This window comes from Plectropomus leopardus, chromosome 12 (genome assembly GCF_026936395.1).
Source record: "Plectropomus leopardus strain MGB_pleo_1.0 chromosome 12, ASM2693639v1, whole genome shotgun sequence".
Lineage (NCBI taxonomy): Eukaryota > Metazoa > Chordata > Actinopteri > Perciformes > Serranidae > Plectropomus > Plectropomus leopardus.
Window position 1 is genome coordinate 525,060 of NC_142187.1, and position 25,815 is coordinate 550,874.

The window sequence follows — 25,815 nt, forward strand, 5'->3', positions numbered from 1 at the left end:
AACAAAGGCATGGCCTAATATGAATCAGACCAAAAATCAAAAATTGTATGTCCAACCATTACAAAACTCTGAAAATATATTTTGTGGAACCACATCCTGTGTATAATTATTTTGAAATCTCTAAGTAGGAGGCACCACCAGTTCCAAACATGTGGCCTAGAGCAACAATTGGCCATAAACAAAACGCTTTTTGTCCAAGCATCACTCTTTATAATAAATAATAAATAATGTAGAATATATATATATATATATATATATATATATATATATATATATATATATATATATATATATATATATTTTAATTAAGCTGTTGAAGAATGTCCCCAAAATGTTTCCACAATTGACTAATAGGGGCAACAGTGTTGATAAAGAAGGGTGTGGTGTGTCAAAGATTTGTACATTGGGGCGCTTGGTGGCTCAGTTGGTAGAGCAGCCTCCCCATGTACAGAGGCTGTGTCCTTGCCGCAGCGGCCGCAGGCTCGAGTCTGGCTTCAGTCCTTTGCTGCATGTCATCCCTTCTCTCTCTCCCCCTTTCACTCTATATCTGGCCTATCAAATAAAGGCATTGAAAAAGCCTCAAAAATATATCTTTAAAAAATGGAAAAAGATTTGCACATAAATGAATGAACCTCTAACTAGTCGACATAAAAATTGTTTCTCTTTAGTGTAGGTGTAGTCAAAGGTCTTGATCCTTTGCAGCTTTCAATTTTTAATAGTTCATGGTGGCTTAAACATCCGCATTGCCGCTTGCTGCTATACATGTGCTATTTGTGTGAAATTATTATTATTATTATTATTATCATTATGGGTTTATTATTATTGGGGGCAGCAGACTGAGCAAAGCACTCCAGATGTCCCTCTCCCCTGCAACACCAGGTCCTCCTGGGGGACCCTAAGGCATTCCTGGGCCAGGTAAGATATATAATCCCTCCAGCGTGCTCTGGGTCTGCCTCCTAACACCTCTAGTTGGAGGCACCCAGGAGGATACTGATCAGATGCCCGAACCACCTCAACTAGCCCTTTTCGACATGAAGGGGCTAGTTGGGGCTAGGGTCAAGCTCTGCCTGGATGTTTGAGCTCCTCACCTTCTCTGAGGCTGAGCACAGCCACCCTACAAAGGAAACTCATTTTAGCTGCTTGTATGCACAAACTCCTTCTTTCAGTCACTGCCCAGACAGCTCATGACCAAAGGTGAGGGTCAGATAATAGATAAAAGCTTTGTCTTCTGGCTCAACTCCCTCTTAACCATGAGTCCAGCAAAACTCTCACATCACTGCAGATGCTGCACCAAACCGCCTTTCCATCTCATGCTCCACTTAACCCTCACTTGTGAGCAAGACCCTGAGATACTTTAAATAGGTATAAGAATATAAGTTACAAGAATAAGGGTGCTTTCACAACAGAGCTGTTTGGTTCACTTTAAAACATACCTGTGTTCACAATAGAACAGGAATGTCTAACTGAATGTTTAACCTCTCTGTCATCAGTATCACTGGAGAACTGGCTCATCAGTCGTCTTAAAATGACCTGATTAACGATCTCTCAGCAGGTGATGCAAACGTGTGCCTCTGTAGAGCCCCAGCAGCTGCTGAAAAATGCCTGTTCTATAGTTTTTCTGTAGTTGAACATATATGCAGAGTTTATAGACTTTTGTGATTTTTCTTCTATAATGTGTGAGCAGAACAATGAAGCAGTTATGATGGCACACCCAAAGTGGCTCTGATAACACGTGACTGATGTGCAGTCTAATAATAGCTGCCTAATAATGCATTCAATCAGTTTTATAATTTCTTTCTGAGCTCCTTGTGACACCAAATAACATAAATATAAACATTCTATGGCTAATTAAGTACTGCTTGAACTTCTGTCATATAATTTAATTTCCCCAAGTGGGTCCTGGTGATGCATGATGACAAATGCAAAAACTGTCAGTCAGTAGAACCTCATGTTTACTCCTTTTGGTTAGTTTGACACAGTGCAGTGTGAAAGCGAACCAAACCAACTTGAGTTGCAAAAATGTTGCAATTTCACCCCCTCAGTCAAACCCAGTTCCCCGATTATTATGTCTGAAAATGACCTAAAACCCTTTAGATGAATGATTTTAATCCAGTACCTGTGAAGTATTCTCACCTTCAATGTGACATAACGCTTTAGTTTAATCATATTCTTCTAACTTGTTGCAGAACTATTGCATATAATTACTCCCCCAAGGTGCCTGCAGAGGATAATTGCCTCCCCAGTATTAGTCTGTTCCCCATGTATCCTTGCCTAGTATACCAAATTAGAAATATTTATTTCTTGAGTAATTTTATTTTCCAATTAGATGAGAGATTCTTTTTTATTGGACCATCTCAGATTCCATATGCATATTATTCCTCCCAGCCACTATTTAATCTCCATTGTACTATTAGCTGAATCAGTCACCAAATTAGATGAATGCCTGTCTGTGTTTTAAGGGGTATAGATCATACTGTATCTCCTTCCGACTATCCGATAACACCAACTTTATGAGAAAGAATGAAATTTTTCATTGTCATTTCATTTAGATTAATTTATTGTCCAAAACTTAACTTCCCTGTCATTATTTTGCCACATTGAAAAACTGGAATTTGGGCCCATATTTCAAACATGGAAGACAAGCAAAGCTGGAAAGAAGTGACATGTTTTGTCCATGTCTCCTCTGCCTCATTCAGAACTGGGGACAGTGCTTCAGACAGGCCGGGGCACTGGTGGGTCAAAACGGTATGTTACAACTTAGATTTATTTGTCTGTTCTTTCTAAGACTGCATTTGAAAAAAATGAAATTAAAATGTATCCCTAAATCCTGCTACGACTTTGGCGTCGAAGGAGGAGTTGATGAAAAAAGTGACAAAGCAGTGTTTCTAATAATTTGTTAATGGCCACGGTAATTTTATTTATAGCGCATTTGACAAGACCGAACTTGGAGCTGAACCCAAATGCACAACACACGAGATCAAAGTATCAAAATATAAATTTATTAAAGGCAACAGAAATAGTCTTTCACAGGAAAACAAAATCAAAATCACTCTGAAGAGGCTGCAAAAACTTACAACAAAAAAACATGCAGATGAGAAGGCAAAAAGTCACAACAAAAAATCACTCAGACGAGGAATAAACTGCAAGCAAAGAAAACAAAAGTCCAACAAAGTAACAGACAAAACAAGGTACTTGACCTGATCAATAAGTAGAGGCTAGCAACAAACAAAATGTGACTTGAGCATGGAAATGGCGCTGGTTCTCTGACTGACAAACTGGCACACGACAAAGGGAGACGCTGACTATATATACACAAGGTAAGGGCATACAGGTGGAGACATACAGGGCGGAACCGACAATCACACTGGCGGGAAAACACACAAAGGGAGGAAATAAGTGACCTGAAACAAGAGGAGAGTTAGAATTTCAAATTTTCAAAATAAAACAGAAAATCAAAAGACAACATAAACTCAAGACAAAAAGCTAATCAGCATAACTTCCTTGAGATGACAGCATTTTATGAACTCAAAGTACATTAAATACAAATACACCATATATAAGAAAATATGAGACCATACTCACCATAAAGAACATATATAAGAATACAATATGAACATCAGTCATCAACATCTAGCCCTGTCGACCTGTCCAGGGTGGGTGATAAGTGGTTATGGACAATGAATGAATGAATGAATGAATGAAGGAATCCTCAATTGTGGTTACAGCTAGAGAACCTCTGCCAGGTGACATGAGAGGACTGATCATTTTACCAGTGACGTAAGCATGGATGCTTCCAGTTGCCTCTCTGTCAGCTGTGCTAAATTTGTGTTAATTTTAGGCTGTTATGTATTTCTGATTTATTTTGCAAGTCTTAGAGGTGGTTTTTGTAGTTAGCAGTGGATAGCAGTATAAGTAGCAGAGAGTCAGTCATTGGCAATCTTTAAATCAACTCAATAGTCTGTAAACCTACTGCCGACTTCTAGCTAGCTGCAAGCTAGACAGGTCAAGGTTTTTAAAAGAAAACATCAGGAAACATCAAGGAAAAGGGAATGTGCATCCCATTCTAATTCGGAAAATGCCAAAAAGCGCCCCTTTTGTGGCGCTTTATGCGTAAGATCCCAACGCCATATGCCACCTTTCGTGTCTGCATGATATGTCCCTAAATGCTGACAGCTGAGACAACGACATCTAGGTCTGGCGAGCCGAGGAGCTCACTCAGTATTCTTAATTTGATTAAAAAGACAATTAAAAAGAAGTAGCCAACAATATAGAAAGATGCAAAAAAGGACATATTACAGTGCACAAGTTTAAGGAGCTGATGGGGTCACTTATTTCACTTATTGATTGATTGACTGATAAGCAAATCAGAATTGCACTGGTCGGCACAAGCCATGAAGTGCTTTAGACTATAAGCAGAATTATGAAGATGATTCTGTAGGCTATTCTGCTGGGAGCCAATGAAATAATATCAGTACCAGAGCAATATGTTAGCATTGCCGTGTGCATGCAACAACTGGTTTCTGCATTGTAAATGACTTGGAGCTGTATGACTGCTTGTTTGGTTAAGTCTGCAAATAGAGCATTACAGTAGTCTAACCTGCCTGATAGGAACACATGTACCAGTTTGTCAGAGTCAGTTTGAGATATGAATGCTCTAAGTTTTTTAGGCAGTACAATGCTGTTCTTGTGAAACTGGTAATTTTTAAAAATTAAGATCAGTATCGAAAGGCTTCTGCAAAGATTTCTGATTTGCTCACTGTGTACCAGAGACAGAGATTCTAAATGTGGTTAAAAATTTTCTGTCTGTGACTTTTAGGACCAACTAGGAGTATCTCTGTTTTGTCTGTATTCAGTCGTTAAAAGCTTGGACATCACTCAATTATCATCAATAGTTTTCTAATTTGTTAGAACCCAGATTTATTAGATAATTTATGATAATTAATCAATGCCTGTGTTTAAAGAGTGACTATTTCTACAACACATAATTGGCTGGACTGATGAGCACCTCTACAAACATACAGTACAACCAGCAAACCTGATGTATGTTCGTGAAAATTGACACTTTTGAAGAGTGTTGCTTGAAGGAACAGTGCGACCTTTTTAATTTATGCTTCTGCAAAATGTTTCAGTTGTCTCCATGGTAACCAGACAAAGCCTACATTTTTTACAGTCCTAGCCTGCTTTTGTGCTTTTAATGTCTTATGTATGTGGTTTACATTGTAATGTTGTGTGCATTTTATTATGTATTTTAATTTTTGATCTTTCTTGACTTGTTAAGTGTCTTTAAGTTTCCTGAAAAGCATGCTACAAATAAAATGTACAATTGTTTTTTATCATTTTTTATCATTGTATCATTCTGTTGTCTTTTGTAAAGTGTAGGCCTAATTTGCGCACACATCTGTCTAATATCGGACAAATATGTAGATTTTAGCTTATGTTTTTGTTTAATGTATAACCATATATTGATTGATCAGCTCAGTCTGTCTGTGAGCGGCAAATCCTCCTCACTCTTTACTGGAAAATAAAATCAATAAATACAAACACTGTTGATTTTCTCCTGTGGCACAGACAAAAAAACATTTTCAGTTTCAGTAAATATCTGCTGTCAGTCGGCCTGGTGACTGACCAGGAGTGGCAGACCATGGTGGTGGTTACTATTTAAAAAAGGGGACCGGAGGAAGGGCAGTCAGACAGCGGCACAACATTAAAATATCCGGTTACTTTTCAGAATAAAACAGTCTGTGTTTACATCTGGTCGTATTTCACTGAATAATTACTGTGAGATCTTCTTGGTCTCGCCACTCCAGCTGATCTGGCAGTGCTGTGCCATGCCAAACTAAAAATGCAACCGGTGGGAATTGGCGGATGAGGGAGCATGGAGCAAAACCACAGCGGAGCTGTAACTCAACGCATATGCAAGCGATGGAAATCCTGGGTTACCTTTGTGAGGCTGCTGGAGATGTTGTGGAAGTTTGCCCATCCAATCCATGTGCATTAGGTCCCTGTATAACCAAAGTAAGAGCTGGGTCTGCATATTCGGCGTAAAGTCAAAAATGTTCCTGGTGGGTGCTGGCCTCTGCCAGGGTTGTCTCTTGTCACCGATCCTGTTTTTGATATTCATGTGTTGTGGGTCCTGGTTGCTATGATCCTGCTTGACGCGACCTTCTACTGCCATTATTATGCGTCATGCCACCACCATCAATATATGCACGGGACTCCTATCAACACACACAATATTTGCGCGTAAACATCACATACTATCATAGAGTGCATTTAGAAATTTTACACCTATCACTATTGTAATATAGCATGCTATTGTTACCGTTATTGCATTGCATCTCTCCCCCTCTCTTCCTCTCTCTTTCTCTCTGTTTCTCTTTCTTTTTTGTCATTATTATTATTTAACTGTTATTTACGTCATCTATTGCATGTCTGTCCGTCCTGGAAGAGGGATCTCTCCTCAGCCGCTCTTCCTGAGGTTTCTACCATTTTTTTCCCCCCGTTATAGGTTTTTTCGGGGGAGTTTTTCCTTATACAAGCAGGGTGTCTGGGCTCAGCCTTAGAGGGAAGCTGTGGAGCTCAGTCATCTGGGAGGGGCTTGAAGTAGAGCAGCTGCTTCTTTGCGTTGAAAAGGGCCAGTTGAGGTGGTTCAGGTGTCTGATCAAGTTGCCCTCTGGTCACCTCTTGCTAGAGGTGTTCTGGGCACGTCCAGCTGGTAGGAGGCCCTGAACACGCTGGAGGGATTACATATCTTGTCTGGCATGGGAACACCTCAGGGTCCCATAGGAGGAGCTGGAAAGCAGTGCTAGGGAGAGGGATGTCTGGGGTGCTTTCCTCAGCCTGCCCCCACAACCTGGCTTTGGATAAGCGGACGACAATGGACAGATAGTTGGAACTATAAAGTGTCACGACTACTGTAGCAGACAGAGGCACACTGTAGTTAGCACTGGTTAGCACAGTGTCTCTCTCCCACCTGATGATGAAGCTGCCAGGGGTCAGGGTCCTGAACTCTTCCTCACCTGTCATGCGAAGCCATGAATTGCATTGTGGTTTCACTCTCATCTGTATAATAGACTAATGGTCATAATTGGGTTTAAAATTAGGTCTATCTATTTCATCCTCATCGACCTCGCTGTTTCTTCCTGACTGGCTCTGACTTACACAAAACATTTAAAATAAACGTAATATGTGGCTGAGTGGATAAAGCAGGCGCCCCATGAATGACGGCACTGTCCTTGCTGCAGCGGCTGCGGGTTTGAGTCCAGCTCGCAGACCTTTGCTGCATATCATTCCCTCTCTCTCCCCCTTTCACACTGTTGAGCTGCCCTATCTAATAAAGGCAAAAATGCCAAAAAAACCCAATAATAAATGTAATATATATATATATATATTAATAATTGTTTCATTTCATGGCAATATTGGCTCTGAAAATGCATCATATGATGATGCATGTAATTTTAATATAAAAAGTTAAAAAATATATATATATATCTGAATAAGTCCCTTCCCTCTTTTAGGACAGACAGACATCATTTAGCAGCCCATTGTAGGGAGGATTTCAACCTGTTGTTTTTGCATTTTTTCACTGAGATCTCAGGTTTTATTTACTCTTGGGCCCAAGACAGACTAAAAAAAAAAAACAAGCTAAGGAACACTCGAAGGAACTCAAAATTCAAAGACACTGATAACCTGAAGGAAATTGCAAACAAGAGCATTTTGGTCCAGCAAGGGATTCCTTTACTTGCGTGGCAAAAGGCAAAAAAAAGGGTGGAATACTAAATTCAAATTTTGGTGAGTTTGGTTTACATTTATTTGTGTTTATTTTTGTTTTATTATTTGTGTTAAATTAATATATTTTGTGTTTTGAACGGAAATGAACAGCGCAAAAAGTAATTTTATGGCCTAAATAAAAAATTGAAATTTAGTGTTTGTGTGTGTTTTTGTGTGGGCTGGAGGTCTTGTTCTTTTCTCCAGTAGAGTTTGCTACAGACCAATCTCCTTTTCAAAACCTAGACAATTTTACAAATTCTCTCACCAGTGTCCTCTTACAGAGATTAGTTGATGAAAATGTTGATTCTCTCATCAGCTCCATTTATTTTCACAGTTATTATAGTTGAATCCCAGCAATTAAGCATACCAGCAGCAGTCAGCAATTTGAAGACACTTTTGGATGTCAGACTACACATGCTGCCATAACTATTAGATTGAGTTTCAAGGCTGAAAAGAAACAATCGTGACCTTGCGTTTATATTCTGATTTACAGGTGACAAGGTGTAATTATAACTCTCTCCTGATAACAGGCCAGAATGAGACATCAGTCTAGGACAGTGCACTACAGATATGTGCACACCCCAGTAAAGATGGAAATACAACATGATCTATCACTAAGTATCAGGTATCATGTCCAACTCATTCTACAGTGTACGAAGTGTCAGTGCATTAATGATACAGGACAGTGTTTCCAGGACTGATCTGTCCTGTCACTTTTGTTAGAGAAGCAGTTTTATGGGAAGCACGACAGCAACACATTTGATGTTATATGGCGTGTCCATGTACTTGTACAGCAAGTATATGCATATTTGAATGTCTGAAGAGCCCTTGACCTGTGTGCCCGACCTCTGAAACATGAAACCTTACACACACACACACACACACACACAGGCTTGAAATCATGCACTCGACCAACACACCTTGATCAACACATTCTTTTAATAAATAATGTCATCAGGAAAACCAAAAACAGACCAAATGATTAGTGTACATCTGAACAACATATGTTTATCTTTTTTGTCATTACAAGAGCAAGTGAATCGATGACGTTGGCAGCAGCACATTATACAAAGCTGAGGAGGGGGGAGAGGGCGGCAAGTCTAGATTACAAGGTGATTGGTTGAAGAGAGGGAGTTGGAGGGGATGGGGGCTGTGAAGGGTCATAACTGTGGCGTTCTAGTCCATGAACCCCCCATACCTCTTCTGTAGCTCACTACCGTTCTCCCAAACCCGTTTCAACACCCCCCCACTCTTGCTGCTGTCCACCAGCCACTCAGGTCTGCCCACACGCCTCATGAACCCACCATAGCGCTTCTTGAGCCCACGGCCTAACACTGCCTCCAGCAGGTCGCCCTGTGTCACCCCACCTTCAGCCCGACGCATGAAGCCTCCGTACCTCTTCACCGCCTCGCCACCTGGGCCGTCCCTCTCGCCACCATGTTTAGCTGCCTCATTGAGAATCTTTAGGATCTCCAGGCGAACCTTTTCTTCCTCCTCCTGGTTTCCAGGATCCTCTAGTACCCCCTCTGGAGAGGATGAGCGACGAGACATGAAACCACCATAGCGCTTCATGAAGCCGCCGTACTTCTTGGCCAGTTGGTGTTCTGGTGATGTTGCGTCCTCATCGTCGGCTGTCATGGCACTAGCTGCTTCCTGCTCTTGCTGTTGATGGGGGTCAGGATTCATTGGAATATGGTTTTCATGCTCCAATAGGAGGTCCTGGCACAGGCGGAGCTTCTGGCTGTCCAACCCACCCTCACACTCAAGAGAGCATGTCTGAAAAAAATCAAAATAATCTTCATGACTTTTTACAATTAATCTCAAAAATACAACACTTGCCTGTTATGATGCGCCATCATGCTTTGATTAAACACTAGTGCCTAAATAAATGAGGTTTTATCATTGTCTACATTATTACAACCTGAAGTTGATCTGTTCTCCTCCTGAGAATGAAATGAGAAGATGAATGTTAATGCTATCTTTGTGTGATATGTCCTGCAGCTGGAGTCATATATTTGGTATATAGGTGTAAATTAAGAATCACTTTTAACTTATTTTGTTCAGTTTCATCTGAAGACTCGTCATCACTAAAGATTTGCTGGCGTTTTTATTGTTCTTCTGCTGGTTCAAATTGTTATGTTTAGTACAAAAGCAAGGTCTGCATAACAGCTGTGTATCAGGTTAATAATTCAACTGTCACTCAAAGAAACATATTTATGGCATTATGACTGTTTCTGTGGATTTCAAAGTCTATTGTTGAGCTTTTAACCAGAGAATTATATATTCTTTTGTTAGAGCTTTCAGTCACCAGTGGGGGTGCTCCCCTGTTAAAAACCACTGACTGACAGTGACTATGTTGATTCATTATAGTTGAGTGAGTTGAGTGTTAAATTAATTGAACATGTATTGTACATGTTTTGTTTTGTGGTTTTACGAGGCACTACATGTTGAGTATTTGAGAACATGTTGGGAAATATAGTCAGCTCCTCATGGGAGGAGCGCGGTACAAGTTGAGTTTAAACCAGACCATTTACTAGGCAAGAAGAGACACTACTGAGTTCCTTTTTGGGAAATGTAGGATCCACTTTTTGAATCCTGACGGACAAACAGTCAGGATGTACTAGCCTCTGCTGCTTTTTATATGATTCTCTTTAAAATATCCCTTTCATAAGTTCCCCTGTTTTATGCAAGTGCAACACTAAATTAAATGAGAAATGTACAGCACTTTTCTAGTTGTTCAACCTCTCAAAGCACCCTCACATTACTTGTCACGTTCTCCCATTCACACACATTCACACACTGCTGGCCAACGCTACCATACAAGGTGCAACCTGCTACTCAGTTTTTACACATTCACACACACTCACACACTGATGGAACAACCACCAGGAGTAATTAATGGTTGATTATCTTGCCCAAGGATACATAGACATGTGGACTGAAGGAGCCAGAGATCAAACTGACCCTATGATTAAAGGACGACCTGCTCTACCTCCTGAGATACAGCTGCCACTGGTTGTGGAATATCCCTTTCAGATTAATATTGATCATCTCATGTCACTCTAACAAACAAAAGAAAAAAGCATATTTCCATATTTATTTCTAAAAAAAGAATTCAGGAATGTTTTGAGACATTAAAGGGGGAACATTCAGTTAAAATAAGGTTAAAAGCTAACTTTTATGTCTTTGAAGCCAAATGAATTCTTTCCTTTATTCTAAAAGTATTTATGAATGACAAAAAGAACAAAAATAGAGCCATGATTCAAAGCTAAAACTACCAACAATTAATTGATATACTGAAAATGAAAACCAAGGAGATAATGAATTCGTTTCACTATCTAATTTTAAAACAATTATTTAGAATAATTTCAGGTTCTAGCTTTCGGTTTTTGGACGATTTGTCAGAAAAAAAACAAACTGTTGGAAGATGTCCTGTCAACCTTTAGGGAATTATGATGTGCAATTTATTAGGCCTGTGCCCAACTAAGAATTACATCAGTCAAATCAAATTTGGCTTTTCAGTAAGAATCTTCGACTTTTTCTTGGTTTCCCATGAAAAAATTTAAAGTCTGAATAGGGCTCAAAGCCAGAGACTGTATCAGATTAAGTTGCTGTGAGCTATAAATTTACCACTTCTTCACCTTGCGGTCTCTCTCCCTCTGCAGTGCTGCCTGCATGTCTGCAACAGCAAAGAGTAGTGTAAAAGTCAAGAGCACTCACTCCGCAGCAAAATCTGGGGACCAACACGTCCCCAGACCTACACTGGAAACAAAAAAAATGGCTGACTCGAAGCAATCGCAGTCGACTGAGGATCTCCTACTGATGATTCAAGCCTCCGACTTTCAAGGCACAGCCCTACAATTTAGCATTTTATTTACCAAATTACAATGAAATGCCACTTTAAAAATGCCTTTGAGACTGAACTGAGAACATGAGTGAATTTTATGCTGTATGAGTTTATTATAATTTCTCTGTCAGGTGCATCGTGGTAAAATCATACAGAAGAAATTAAAATTCCATCTAGTTTTTTTTTAAATTATGTATTCTATGTGGCTCACCATAGTCACCAGTTGATTACAGCATGACAATAAAGCTTGATGAATTGTTGCTTAAATTTATATGGAGACAGAAACACAAAAAGCTCTGCCATTTATCTTGTGTACGTTGATTGTGTTCAGATGGAGAAGAACAGAAAAAGACGACATGAGCGAGAGAAAGTCAACGAGGGAGAGATTACAAATGTGAACAGATGCTTTGTGAGAACACTGCAGCCTGTTTGATCTATGATATCACTCATTTACTCTAACAACTATAGAAAAACAAAAAACAATTTCTCTCTTGAAACCATCTTTCCCTGCCTGCTCCTCAGCCACTTGCACAGCATCCTATTCAGCTAATGGAAGCCTCCCTGCTTAAAGCTTTGTGTCCCGCATAGCTCCACCCACTTATCCCTGTCATCCTTTAACTGGGTGAGTCCATATAACCCCGGTGGTAGGAGTCCAATCAGACTAAAGGCATGTGCTGGGCCCTGGGGGGGCTGCGCACTGCCACCATAACCTGCTCCCAACCTCAGATGTTTCATTGGATTTCACTTATGTGCTGGCAGGGAGGAGGATTCTTGCTGAGCTTTCAGCGCCTCTGGCTGATGAAGACAGAATTAATGACGAGGAAAATTGAATTGAGGACATATTGGCGCCTCAGGGGCTGAGAGGTTGGTGGCAGCAGCTCCCTCTGGGGACCATCATAGGAAGTGTACAAAAAGTCATGATTGCTTAAAGAAGGAAAAGGGGACAGCAAAGACCAGATATGGACACAGTTCATATTTGGATGTGCTCTAATATGTTTAGTCTTTACTTGTGCTTTCCCTCCACCCAGCAAATCACAGGTTTGATAGTGCTGACACATTTGTGCAAGGTGTAAAGAATTCTGGGAACTCAATCCATGTTCTGTGAGTCTGAGAATGTCAAGGCATTTCCAAAATCTTTAACATCTTTTCTCTCAATTGTTTAAAAGGCTGGAAATCATGATTTGTCTATACGTCTACTTTTAGTCCTCTGACACTTACATCGCTGTCTCTTTTGAAAATTACGTGGATCAATGAATTTGCATCAATTAAGCAAAAATGCTGATAATGCAAAGGCACAAAGGAGAGCATGAACTCAGTCACACATCATATGGAACATGTCATAAACAGAGAAAGGGGGTATGGGATTAAACAGAAAAGAGGAGGGGACATGAAAGCAAAAGGGGAATATTATTATAGTTTTTTTAAGTAAATTTTCCAGATAATTTTGTCTTTTTTCAAACTTTATTTTTTGTGTTTTCTATGTATTTATTTTTCTATTTCTTCTTCTTCTTTTTCTTATTTTTGATTGATATATTTTTTTCATACTTTTAACTAATTTCTTGTTAATTTTTTGGGTCATTTCTTTCTTTGTTGCTCATTGCCTTCTTTCCATGTTTTTATAGAAATCATCATTTCCTCAGGTTTCAAAGGGTTAAGCAAAGATATGGATTTTGCAGAGGTACAAAGGAGAGTGTGAACTCATGAACTCATTGACATCATATCGGAAATATCATAAATAGAGAAAGGGGTTATGGGATGAAAAGAGAATGAGGGGAGGAGTGAAGTGAAATGACAAAAGAAAAAAAAACCTACCAGTGTGAAGTGCTGCTTGAAGCCTACAAAGCAATATTAGCAGGATGACAGCTACAGATTGGTGGTGTAGGTGCAGAGAGGAAATGGGAAAGGAGAAGGAATGGAAAGTTCAGAGGGATGAGAGACAGAAAAAACAAATAAAGGAAAAGAGGGGAGCATGGGAAGGATACAGAAAGCAGAGCATGAAAAGAAAAACTGAGAGGGGGATGGACAGAGTACTAAGGATCAGGCCTCAAGACAAAAAATAATAAAATGGTGAAGTATTTTCAAAATGACTCTATATTTATTTTGCCTCATATAGCCTATGATAATGGCAGACTTTGTTAACCCTGTGAATCCTGAGCAAATTGACTTAATTTCTTTCAAAAACATGGTTAAAATGCAAGGAGCAACAAAAGAAGTGACCCAAGAAACAGCAAGAAGTAAGTGTAAAAGGACAAGAAAAATACCTAAAAAAATTGATTCAAATTTTTTTTTTTTTTAAAGAAAAAGTGCTTATTTTTTCTTTTATAATTCTGTCACAATTTCAAATATGTAATAATAATAATAATAATAATAATAATAACTAATAATGTAGTTTTTCCCTAGTTAATGTCTAATTTCTTGCAATTTGTGGGACATTTCTTACTAAGTTGCTCATTGCCTTTTTACATGATGTTAAAAGAAATGGCACCAATTTGCTCAGAGTTCAAATGACTTGTGAAAAGCTTCTGACAGCAGCATAAGAAAAGTGATGTCGCTCCAGCTTTCAGAGGGGTAAGGGGAAGCCCAGCGCTATCATTAGTTGGTCCCTGGATACATTACAGCTGATAAAATGATAGGCTTCTTAAATGACTTCATGAGGAGGAGAAACCAGACTGCTGTGCCTGTTCATCACACTGTTTTCTTTATTTCTTTAGCTCATTTCGGATGAAAATGAGCAGAGGAGAGACACCAGACTGTCTCTGTCACCTCACTCATCTCACTTTATCAGTCATTTTTGTCTCTGAGCTGGAAATATTCATCACTTAATAATAGTAATAAAATGTTTTGTGACATTACCAGGGAGGAGAAACTGGACTGCTGTCCCAGCAGACGGTACACACACAGTGCACACTCCTTCTCGCACTCCGTTCCAACCACCAGCGACACACACGCGCCCAGAACCACCATCCACACGCAGCTGCTGTGTACGGGGGAAGCCATAGACTGACGACACACAAAGACAAAAACACAAACAGAACAAAAAGTCACATTGTCAGCATTATTTTAAAACGGGTAACAAAGTCATTTCTACTTCTAACACTGCTGATGTTACTACTGCTCTTCTTATTATCAGGCGGGGCCAGCATTGTTTTTTTATGGATCCATAAAGCTTTGAAACACATGCTTCCACTCCATTTTAACTCTGAACTCACATCATCTTGCTACTTGTTTGCAGAATATTGTTACTCCATATTCCCTGAATCAGAACTGAACTGGAAAAAAAAATGTCATTTTTTACAATGCACTACAAACATAGCATAACCTGCAACACAACTTAAGCTCCCACCATCTTCCACCATTAGAGCTGACTAAATGCCTAATTTCCAATCTAGTTTTAATTGAGTGTAAATGTTTTTAATCAATACATCTACACCACACTATTTTCATTATCCTGTATTTTTATTTTTTGCTATTATACATTGCTATTCTTGTTTGTTGTTTTGTATGATTTTATTTCTATTTGAATTGTTTGCTGACTGACTGTTTTAATGTCTTTGTTGATGCTCAGCATAACTAAAACTGAGGGTCTCATTCTATTGACTTTCTGAGTCCTAAATAAAGGTTTAAATGAATGACTACTGATTCTGATTCTGCCACTGCTGTCAGATTCTTACTGTGTCAAATCAATCATTAACACATGTAGGAGATGTGCAGCATGACATGAAAAGTCCTGAGGAGTATGTGCCTGCTGGATGCTGCGCATGCTGTCAGTTTGTGACTGTAACAGCAGCTGTAGTCAATGGATCAGTAGGAGTAGTCGCAATAACAGCAACATTAACTGTATATTAGTAGTAGCTGTAGTAGTCGACGTAACAGTGATTGAGTCATACTAGTAATAGTAACAGTAGGCTAGCAGCCGCGGTACTTTGGTGTAAAGGAAGGAGTGAGTATCTTACCTCTGTTTTTTTCAGTGATTCTCAAGCTGTTGTATGCTTTCCTCGGCCGCGCGTGCCCTCTGGGGTACCGGCGGAGTGGGAAACTGTTGAGAGTTGCGAGCCTGTGCACCCAATATATGTGTGTTGCACGCGCGTGATGGGCAGAGCGGTAACGGTTCGGCCAATCAGCAGTCACACATGCACGCAGCCCGTTCTCTCCTCTCTGTCCGCCCTCTTACTTCGATTTTCGGTGACACAAAGTGTAGTAGGCAACCGGACCGGACCGCGGCGGTCAGCGTGTCACTCGACAGAGACAAACGCACACACGGCTGTTGAAGTCCTGCAGAGTCCGGTGAGATGCTGCAGCCGCTGACTGTGCCTTGTTAAAGTACTTTTTGTGGCTTACGTCACCAATGAGGAGGGGATGGAGGGGTTAATAAGCGTGACGATGTGACGTGACAGCCCACCCCCCAGCTCCTGTAAGGCACTCATATGTCATGTTAGCATTATGCATTATGTCTCTAGGTATGTGTGTGTGGTGCTATCTCAGTGAGACATGTTTTAGTTAACAAAGGTGAATGAACATGTAGGCCTGCCAGCTCTTGGGGCCAGTAGAAACAGTTCTGCGTGGTTGATTGAAAATGCTCCAGCCACAGCTCTCCTGTCACTGTGTTTTAATGAATAACATTTCGTTGTTGATGGATGATTGGAGATGGAAAATCATTCATGTGCTTTGCACTCTGCAGTCTGTAAAACCAACCTACTGTCCTGTCCTGCATACACACCCTGTGGGAGCTTTTACATGCCTGTGGCTTTATTGGAATCAAAGGAAATGTGCCCAGTAAGAATAATAATAATAATAATAATAATAATAACAACAACAATAATAATAAGTATTCACCCCCTTGACATTTTTCCTATTTTGTTGCATTACAACCTGTAATTTAAATGGATTATTATTATTAGAATTTATTTATTTAATTAGTTTTTCTGTAATGGACCTACACAAAATTCGTGAAGTGGTGCAAGCATATTCACTCCCTTCTGCAATGACATCCCTACGTAAGAGCTGGTGCTACTAATGACCTTCAAAAGTCAAACAGTTAGAATAAACACTGGTGGACTAAGTGTCACATGATTTTAGTATGTATACCTGATATGAGAGGCCCCAGAGTCTGCAGCACCTCTAAGCAAGAGGCCCCACTAAAACCAAGGAGCTGTGTAAACAGGTCAGAAAGGTCTGGAGAAGTACAGATCAGAGTTGGGTTCTAAGAAAGATCTATGATAGAGGCTTAGAGAGATTAGAGACTAGAGAGAGGAGAAAAAAGATAAGAGAAAAGAGGTAAACGGAGGACTGAGGGAAAGGAAGGGTGGGTATAACAGGGTTCAGCTGTGGGAAATGGGACTGCATCTCTACGACACAAGCGCCAGGCTAGGTGTACCCTGTATCTCCCCACCCCTAAGGCAAATTGTAATTTGTGTTATTGAGATTTATAAGTAAAATTGACTTGACTTGCCATAGTTAAGATCCATTGTTCCAGAGCACATGGACATGCCTCATGGCCCTATTTATTGACCTGTGAAATTCTAATTGGTGTGTCCGATTTTGAAGCTCAGTGTTTGGACCTGGGTATTTGAGTTTAGGTTGCGAGGACTTGAGTTAATTATACTGACATGACTTTTACAGGTTTTACAAAAAGATGTTTCAATATTGAAATGTGGAACAGAGGTTATAGTTCTGGGAAATCAGTCTCTTTTGGTAGACTGTATTTTGGTTGAGAGATGTTTAGTTAATAGGCCCAGTTATAGTGTGTATGCAACTGAGAAAAACTTTTAAAAAAAAATAAGAAGCCTTATCATTTGTTGCAGACCCCATTTTGAACTTTGTCTTGACTCAAAAACTGACATCCATAATAACATTTGGTCTAATTTTGAACTGAAGTATCTGCAGATTAATTCCATACCCAATATGTTTTGATCCGTTGAGCTTAAGATGAAAATATCAAAAAAGGATTCATTATCTTTGCTGCCATCTTGTCTGTAAGGGAGTTGCAAGGGGCAATTACACCGGGCGCATTGCATCAGAGTCAGGATCAGAAATACTTTATTGATCCCAGGAGAAAATTATGGTTCGTTACAGATGCTCTGATGCCCGCATAGAGAATTATAGCAAGTAGAAGTACCAACAACAGTATATAAAATAGAAATACGACAAAAAACTTCACAGATACAAACCTTGCACACTGAGTCTGATGTGTATTATTCTTATAATTGTAAACATTTGTAGTACGAGATCAAAATGGAGTGTTCAAGCACTGAAGATAAGTTTGTGGGTCTCTGTTCCTTGAAAAAAGAAAACACTGGGTTCTTCCACTCCTGAGAACAAGACAAGAGCAAGGAAAGTTTCACCTGCTGATTAAGGAGCTAAGGAATTATCCCCATCGCTTCCAGGGGTATTTCAGGATGTCAGTGGTCCAGTTTGATGTGCTTCTAGCTATACCATAACCTCACATTTCCAAGGATCAGCTGATCCTGAACAGAGGCTGACAGTATGTTTGAGGTAGGGACACACACACACACACACACACGCGCGCACACACACACACACACACACACACACACACACACACACTTGGATCCGTTGATATTCAATCTGTAAGCTAGATATCTGTCATGGTCAGCTGCAGTGCAGCCCCTCCCTCCTCCTCTTTTGTGTGTCTCTCCCTGTCTGCATACCTTTCTGTGTCCTAACCTGTGTGAGTGTGGGCGTGGTTTGTTTGCTCCATAGGCTGGGCCAGGTGCAGGCAATCTCCCGATGAGCTGGTGGAGTATTTAAGCTGTTGCTTTAGATCTACTTGTCACCAGAGTATTACTCCTGCCAAGTGGTAGATGTTCCTTACGACCTCTCAGTATTTATTCATTGTTTCTAAGTGTTCCAGTATTTTTTGCCTGTGTGGCTTACCTCCTTGTGTTTTTCCGCTCCTGTCTCAGTCGCTGCAGCTCCTTGCATCCTGCTCCAGCCATCGTGGTGTCTTCACAGAAGGGATCCTCACCTTGGTCGAACTGGTTCGGCTTTTTCACATGGAGATCACACGGAACATCCACCAGCATCTTCCAGTCATGGGCCATGCATAAGTGTCTGGTTTCTGGCTTGACAGAGCGGTGCAAAGGTGTTTTCTGTCCTTCACGGACAAATGTTTTTACCATCAGGAGATTAGCAATTTTCAGGGGCAGGGAGTTTGTCATCCTCCGCTTGTTTTCAAAAGTTGATGCCAGGCTCTTGAGGACCTGAGTGTGCCACCAAGTTTAGCAGCCTTGCGTGTGGCTTGTCTTGCAGCCAGCCAGGATGTGTCTGAGAGTTGCTGGAACTGGGCAAAGAGCATAGGTTGGATCTTTGTCATACCACTGATGGAGGTTCTTTGGTGATGGAAGTACTTCATATGTAGCTCTGATGATGAAGCTAGGCCTGCTTGCTTCCATTGCCCCTATGTCTCTCAAGCTGATTTTCCTCCTCTCCACACCTTACCACCTCATCCATTGCCCCTGTTTCAGAAAGAGAGAGACAGCTTTTGCACCTCTTGCTATTTCCTCCTGTTGGCGCACCTCGTCCACCTTGACATTCCTCCACTCTGATGTTGTGGCCTTCAAATTGGTTTACCTGCTGTAAGACCAAAGCCTCCTTTTCCTTGTTGAATATGCCACACAATGTCCCTGTGTCTCAGAGCTGATGTTGCTTGCTGCAGTACACCAGATGGTGTCCATTTGTGCCCAGTTAATAGAGCTGGTGCGTCATTGCTGATAGCCTTGTCTCTGGAGTCCTTAAGGGTTATCAAAAGTCTTACTTTAGAACATTTGTATTCTTCTGTAAGACTAGTGAGAGGTAGAGCAGGGATCCCTTTGTTGTAGAGGCTGATGTTGCTTAGACATCGTGGGACACCGAGCCATTTTTTCACATATGAAGTCATGGTTCTTTTCAACTTCTCCACAGTTGTTAGTGGGTCCTTGTAGATGGTGAGTGGCCACATTATATGGGGGAGGAGCCCAAAATGTAGGCACCAGAGCTTCAGTTTCCCAGGCAGAAGGGGCTTGTCGATGTTTTCCAGACCTTTGATGATATCCTGCCCCAGTTGCTGCTGGAACACAACCTCTACTTTATCATCTTTCATAGCCTTACATCCTTTGATTTGCAATCAGTATCAACCATCACTGTTTCCAAGCTGATCCACTATCAAACGACAAAACTGATCCTTGAATTCAGCATCCCTATATTCTTTAGATTGTTTGTCAAAAAGGGCTTTGTTCTGAGAGATTAAATGAAGGAGTTTCTTGGATGCCATGTATGATAATGTATACATTTATGACTGCTGTGAGTAGTCAAACAACCCTCAAACGCCTTTTGGATGCATCTGAAAAAATGCAAGAAATAGAAGTTTCGGAGTCAGGGTACAAACATGAACATGTAAATATGCTTAGTATGTAAGTGTGAAAACATAAATGTCCAATACAGAAATAGACAATCAACACTTATCTGTGAAAATTTTAATTATAATAAGGATATTGAGCTAAGTGTGTAAAGTGAATAACATATAAAACTATAAAACTGTGCCATATGCTCTGTGGTGTAGGTGGAATCAGTCTGTTGCTGAATGAGCTCCTGTCTGACCAGCACATCATGGCATGGGTGTAGACATTGTCCAAGATGGAACGCATCTTTGGCAGCATCCTCCTCTCTGATGTATTGACATGTGCGACTGTGACCAGCTCTGGTGGCCGCCCGATGGAGATCTGTTCTGTACTAAGTGCACTTTTCTAGGTAATTAATGAAATCTTTGTCAAATTTTCCATGACACTTATATTTCTCCATTAGTAAGATAATATTCATTATTTTCCGTGTTGACTTGGTGTGGACACCCATCTTAATGGGGAACACTTTTCTTATGAAAGGGAAACACTATCTGAAGGGGCGCCAGACTTGGAATGACTGGAAATCATGTCGCATTACTATGACAACCTGCTACAGTGAACTGTCGTGACTGGTCTTTTCTGTGGTACATTTTAAAACATAATATGAAGATGAAATTTATTTAAATGTTCCATGTCATGATGAAACATTATTGGTGTCAATGGTGTTACAGCACAGCACCCACTTTAGGAACTAGCCATGTCATCCAGGTTGTTGCACACACTCACACACACACACACACACACACACACACACACACACACACACTAGCGGTTACATGACTTGAGATTTTTTAAAGTCGACACTAATGTGATGAAAGTCAAGTAGACCTTGACTAGTCGCTGATAACTTAATTGATATTTTTTTCAACATAATAAAAATCAAAGGAGGAGGGAATGCTTGACAACGGACAGCTCATACACAGAATTTACGCAAAACAGCAAATATATCAACAACAAGCCGCAACTCAGCTGTTACATTATATGTAAACAGCAAATATATCAACAACAAACCGCAACTCAGTTGTTAGGCTACATTATACGTAACATACACCTTATGTTACGCTACATCTCCCATATAAGTGCAAAAGAAATACTGTAATGTTTGTAAAAGTCACCATCACAGTCCTGCTCAGTCACAGTTTTTATTTTTCGATCTTGGTTTGCGTGTAAGAACACAAGGGCATTGATGCCTTTTGCGCAACTTGGCAAAATGGGGAAATCTGTCTTTGTTCTGGGCCCACCACTGCAGCAGTTTGTGCATGGTGGGAATTTGCGGTGTTTGCAAATAATCACAGACCTCTTCGTCTGCAGTGGAATAATTCCCCACTCTCCTTCCCTTCTGATAGTGCTGGCCGAAAAGTTGTCCAAAATACTTCTCGAGCCTGCCTTTTTTCCCCTTTAATGGCTTCCCCTCACTATCATCCACGTCCTCACTTTGGACACCCTTACCTAGGATAAAATGAATGACTAAGTTTACCAAAGGTGAGTGATTTCTAGATGCTTAGTTTTGTGACCGTTTCATCCGAATGCACAGATTGCACTGCAATTCTTTGTTCGAAAAGCCGCTGGAGCATGACAACTGTGTAGTTTAATAGGCTTCATTGCAGACAGCGACAACGTGAACACAACGTGCCGGAACACAACAACAGTGACGTAACACAGAAAGTGCAGAGGTAGTACAAGCAGAGGTAGACCAGCAGCGCCCTCTATTGATGAAAGTACTCTATATAGCAACACTTCCACTTACTTTTACAATAGGATTTACAAGTCCCCTTAAGTAATATGTCAGAGCCATGCTCTCCTTTACAAATAAAGTCATGTCAAAACATCTGTAAACAACAACAAAAAAAAATCCTTTTTTTAAACTTCACTTGTTTTACATAGTTTTTCTGTAACTTTTTTTTTTCACATACATTTTTCTCAAAAAACAGTTGTCCTTCCCTTTTTTTTATTGACTATGCTGGAACTCTTTTTCACATTTTTAAGAAAATTGCTTTGACCGGGCAGCATTCTTCATACACCTGTCAAACATTTTTACATAGGGAAAAGTCCGATCTCTCCCCTGAGATATTCAAATCTCTGTCTCGCCAGTGGCTTGGTGAGGATATCCGCTTTCATGTCAGTTGTTGGACAATACTGCAGTTCGATCTGTCCATTCTGCACACATTCACGGATGTAATGGTAACGAATGTCTATGTGTTTAGTCCTGGAGTGATTCACAGGATTCTTTGCGATTGCGATGGCTCCTTGGTTGTCTTCCAGGATCACTGTGGACATAGACTGCACTCCGAGATCATGCAGCAGTCGTCTCAGCCAGGTTCCTTCTTGAGCCGCTTGACTGAGTGCGATGTACTCTGCTTCTGCAGTTGAAAGTGCAACGGTTGCCTGTTTCTTGCTGAGCCAGCTCACCGCTCCTCCACTCAGTAGAAAGACGTTGCCTGTTGTTGAGCGGCGATCATCCTGATCTCCAGCCCAGTCAGCATCTGAGTATCCGATTAACACTCCAGAGTCTGACTTCTCATACTTGAGAACAAAGTTCACTGTCCCTTTCAAGTACCGAAGTATCCTTTTTACAGCAGTCAGGTGTGAAGCGTCCGGATTTGCGTTGAACTTTGACACAGCACTCACAGCTTGAGCTATGTCTGGTCGTGTGGCCATTGCAGCATACAGCAGACTTCCAACCATTGACTGATAAGTGTGTTGGTGCACTGGCTTACTGACACCATCACTCTTCTTCAGCTTGACGTTGGCATCTGCAGGAGTTGCTACAGGATTGGCATTATCCATTCCGTATTTTTGAAGTATGGCTTCAATGTAATGCTTCTGATGAAGAATGACACAGTTCTTTTCTTTGTCTTATCTTTTCTTTGTCTCATCTCTGTATCACAGAGATGCCCAGGATGTAAGACAGCTCACCCATGTCCTTCATCTTGTAGCGCTCCTTGAGAGCCGTTTTGAGCTCGTTCATGCTCTCAGTTGACTCTGTAATCAGAATCAAATCATCCACGTAAACTGCAAGTACCTCAAGCGCATGTCTTGATCTCACGAACACGCAGGGGTCTGATGTGCTCTATTTGAATCCAATTTCCATCATGAACTCTGTGAAAGCCTTACTCCAACAGCGAGGAGACTGCTTCAGTCCATAGATTGATCTCTTCAGTTTGCATACCAGATGCTCCTGCCCTGGTTTGATGTAGCCCTCTGGTTGCTCCATGTATATTTCTTCTTCCAGGTGTCCATTAAGGAATGCAGTAACAACATCCAGCTGGTGCACATGCAGATTGTTTTGAGCAGCAAAGGACAGTAATGTACGAATAGAGCTGAATCGTACCACTGGTGAAAACGTTTCATCATAGTCAGCACCATACGACTGTGAGTAGCCCTTGGCAACGAGCCTGCACTTGTATCGTTCCACTCTTCCATCACTATGATGCTTGACTCTGAACACCCATCTTGATCCTACTGCCTTTCTGTCTCTTGGTAAGTCCACAAAGTCCCATGTCTCATTTTCCATCAAAGACTCGTATTCCAAGTCGGCCGCTTCTTGCCACTTTTTTGCATCAGGACTCTCCATTGCCTCTTTCAGTGAGAGTGGCTCTGTCACACGACACATGTTGGCATAATGATCAACAGTCGCTACATCAGCATACTCATCGTATCCAAATCTTCTTGGAGCATTTCTGTTTCTGCCACTTTTCCTGACAGTGCTTTCGACAGGGACTTCATCATCTCGTGTTTCACTCTCATCTGTTGTCACGGTTATCTCATTCTCTGTGCAGGGTACTTTCACTTCCTGCTTCCAGTTGAAGTTTGATTCGTCAAAGACGACATCACGGCGGATGAGAATCCTCTTTTTGTCTTCATCATACAGGCGATAGCCCTTTGCATTGTTTGCATATCCCACGAAGCGAAGCTTCACAGCCTTTTTGTCCAGCTTTTTCTTTTCTTTATCTGGGACATGTGCATAACCAATACAGCCAAACACCTTCATGTGACTCACATCAGGTTTTTTGCCACACCATCTCTGATATGGTGTTTCTCACTTCAGAGCAGAAGTGGGTAGCCTGTTCTGTATGTAGGCTGCTGTGGCTACAGCCTCTGCCCAGAACATCTTTGGTAACTTTGCATGAAACAGCATGCTCCTAGCTGCTTCAACAAGTGTTCTATTTTTCCTTTCAGTGACACCATTTTGCTGTGGTGAGTGGGGTACAGTCATTTCATGGTGGATGCCTTGAGCCTTCAAATATTCTTGAAACTCCTTTGAGGTGTACTCACCACCATTGTCTGTTCTCAGTCTTGAGATGCTCAGCCCACACTCGTTTGTGAAAATTTTCTCAAATTCCTTGAATTTGCATAGCACTTCATTCTTCTGTCTCATGAAGTACACTTTGCAGCATCTTGAGAAGTCATCTATGAAAGTGACAAAATATTTTGACCCACTTATAGATTCTGTCTGCATGGGACCACAGACTATGAATCAGCTGCATCCTGCGCTCAGAACGTATTTCTCCAATCGACTTGAATGGCTTTTTAGCCAGTTTGCCTTCCACACATCCTTCACAGAAGGGAACCTCTTTATCTGCAGAGAAGTCCACTCCATTCACCAGATCTTTTAGTTCCTTCAGCTTGGTAGTGTGTCCAAGGCACTGGTGCCACAAGCTAGCAGCTACTGATGCACTGTGAAAGACAGATTCACTTCCTTCCACATCCAGCTGATATAGTCCATCAGCTCGTTGTGTTCCCATTCCTTTAAGAGTTCCATCTTTTCCACGAATGTAGCAGCGAGACCTCTTGAACTGAACCGTATTTCCCTTTTTGGTAGCAGCTCCCACTGAGAATAAATTCCCAGACAACTTTGGAACATATAGCACATCATACATTGTGACATTTTTTGCATCACTTGACTTGAAAGTCATCTTCATGTTGACATTTCCAATTCCTAGTGCGTCAAACACCCTGCCGTCACCGAGTTTCACTGACTGTGCTTTTGAGAACTGCTGGTATCCCTGAAGACTTTCTTGATCATATGTCATGTGCTTTGATGCTCCAGAATCAATTAACCATTTACCTTGTTGTGGTTTGTCAGAGTTTTCCCTTCTAGTCACAAATGAACTCTCTGATGAGTCATCTTCATTCTCCAGCATCAAATTTTTTGCCTTGTGGGTTTTCTTTTTTGGTTTATTTTTCAAGCTTGGACAGTCACGTTTAATATGGCCTTCTTTCCCACACTTATAGCATCTCCACGTGCTTTGTCCTGCTGCTCCCACTGCTTTGGAGACATCCTGCAGATTTCCACGTAATTGTGACGGCATTGCTGCTGCACCTCCTGACATAGCACCACTGTTATCATTAGCATTAACTCGCTTTTGTTCTTCATTGATTAGTGCTTGCTGAACAAACTTCAATGTCAGGTTGTCAATCTTTGTTTCAAGTGCAGTGACAATAGTTGCATAACTTGGTGGCAAACTTCCCAAGAGTGTCACAATTTGGTCCTCCTCTTCAATGACCGATCCTATTGCTGCTAATTGATCAGTTAGCTCCTTCATTCACTTAAGATGCTCAGTTAAACCATCGCCTTCTTTCATCTCACATCTGAAATATTTCTTCTTCAGAAATAGTTTGTTTGCCAAAGTGTCTCTCTCAAAATGGCCTTTCAGCATAGTCCATGCTTCTTTAGGAGTCTGGCAGCTTGTTAGAGAGAATGCTTTCTCTCTCCGTTTTGTAAACTCAGCCTGTGCTGCTGCGTTAGCATCTTCGGGTAGCACGTCTTCCTCCGTTAGCATGCCCCACAGTCCTTTAGCC

At 41.0% G+C, this 25,815-nt stretch overlaps 1 protein-coding gene across 1 annotated transcript; it reads right to left on the reverse strand.

The window, feature by feature from the left end:
• Nucleotides 1-8,691: 8,691 nt before the first annotated feature.
• LOC121951951 (proenkephalin-A-like) lies at nt 8,692-15,908 on the reverse strand. The gene is made up of 3 exons (XM_042498451.2): nt 15,571-15,908; nt 14,471-14,617; nt 8,692-9,546 (listed from the first exon to the last, which is right to left on the reverse strand). Exons 2-3 carry the CDS (start codon nt 14,612-14,614, stop codon nt 8,947-8,949), a joined length of 744 nt encoding a protein of 247 aa, XP_042354385.2. The 5' UTR covers nt 14,615-14,617; nt 15,571-15,908; the 3' UTR covers nt 8,692-8,946.
• Between the last annotated feature and the right edge of the window lie 9,907 nt (nt 15,909-25,815).

Bases quoted from the DNA above. Each gene is read 5' to 3' on its own strand.
- LOC121951951 (XM_042498451.2), bottom strand. From the start codon at position 14,614: ATGGCTTCCCCCGTACACAGCAGCTGCGTGTGGATGGTGGTTCTGGGC. The intron at 9,547-14,470 runs GTAATGTCACAA...GATTTTTTTCAG, and splicing joins AGTCCAGTTTCTCCTCCCTG to ACATGCTCTCTTGAGTGTGA.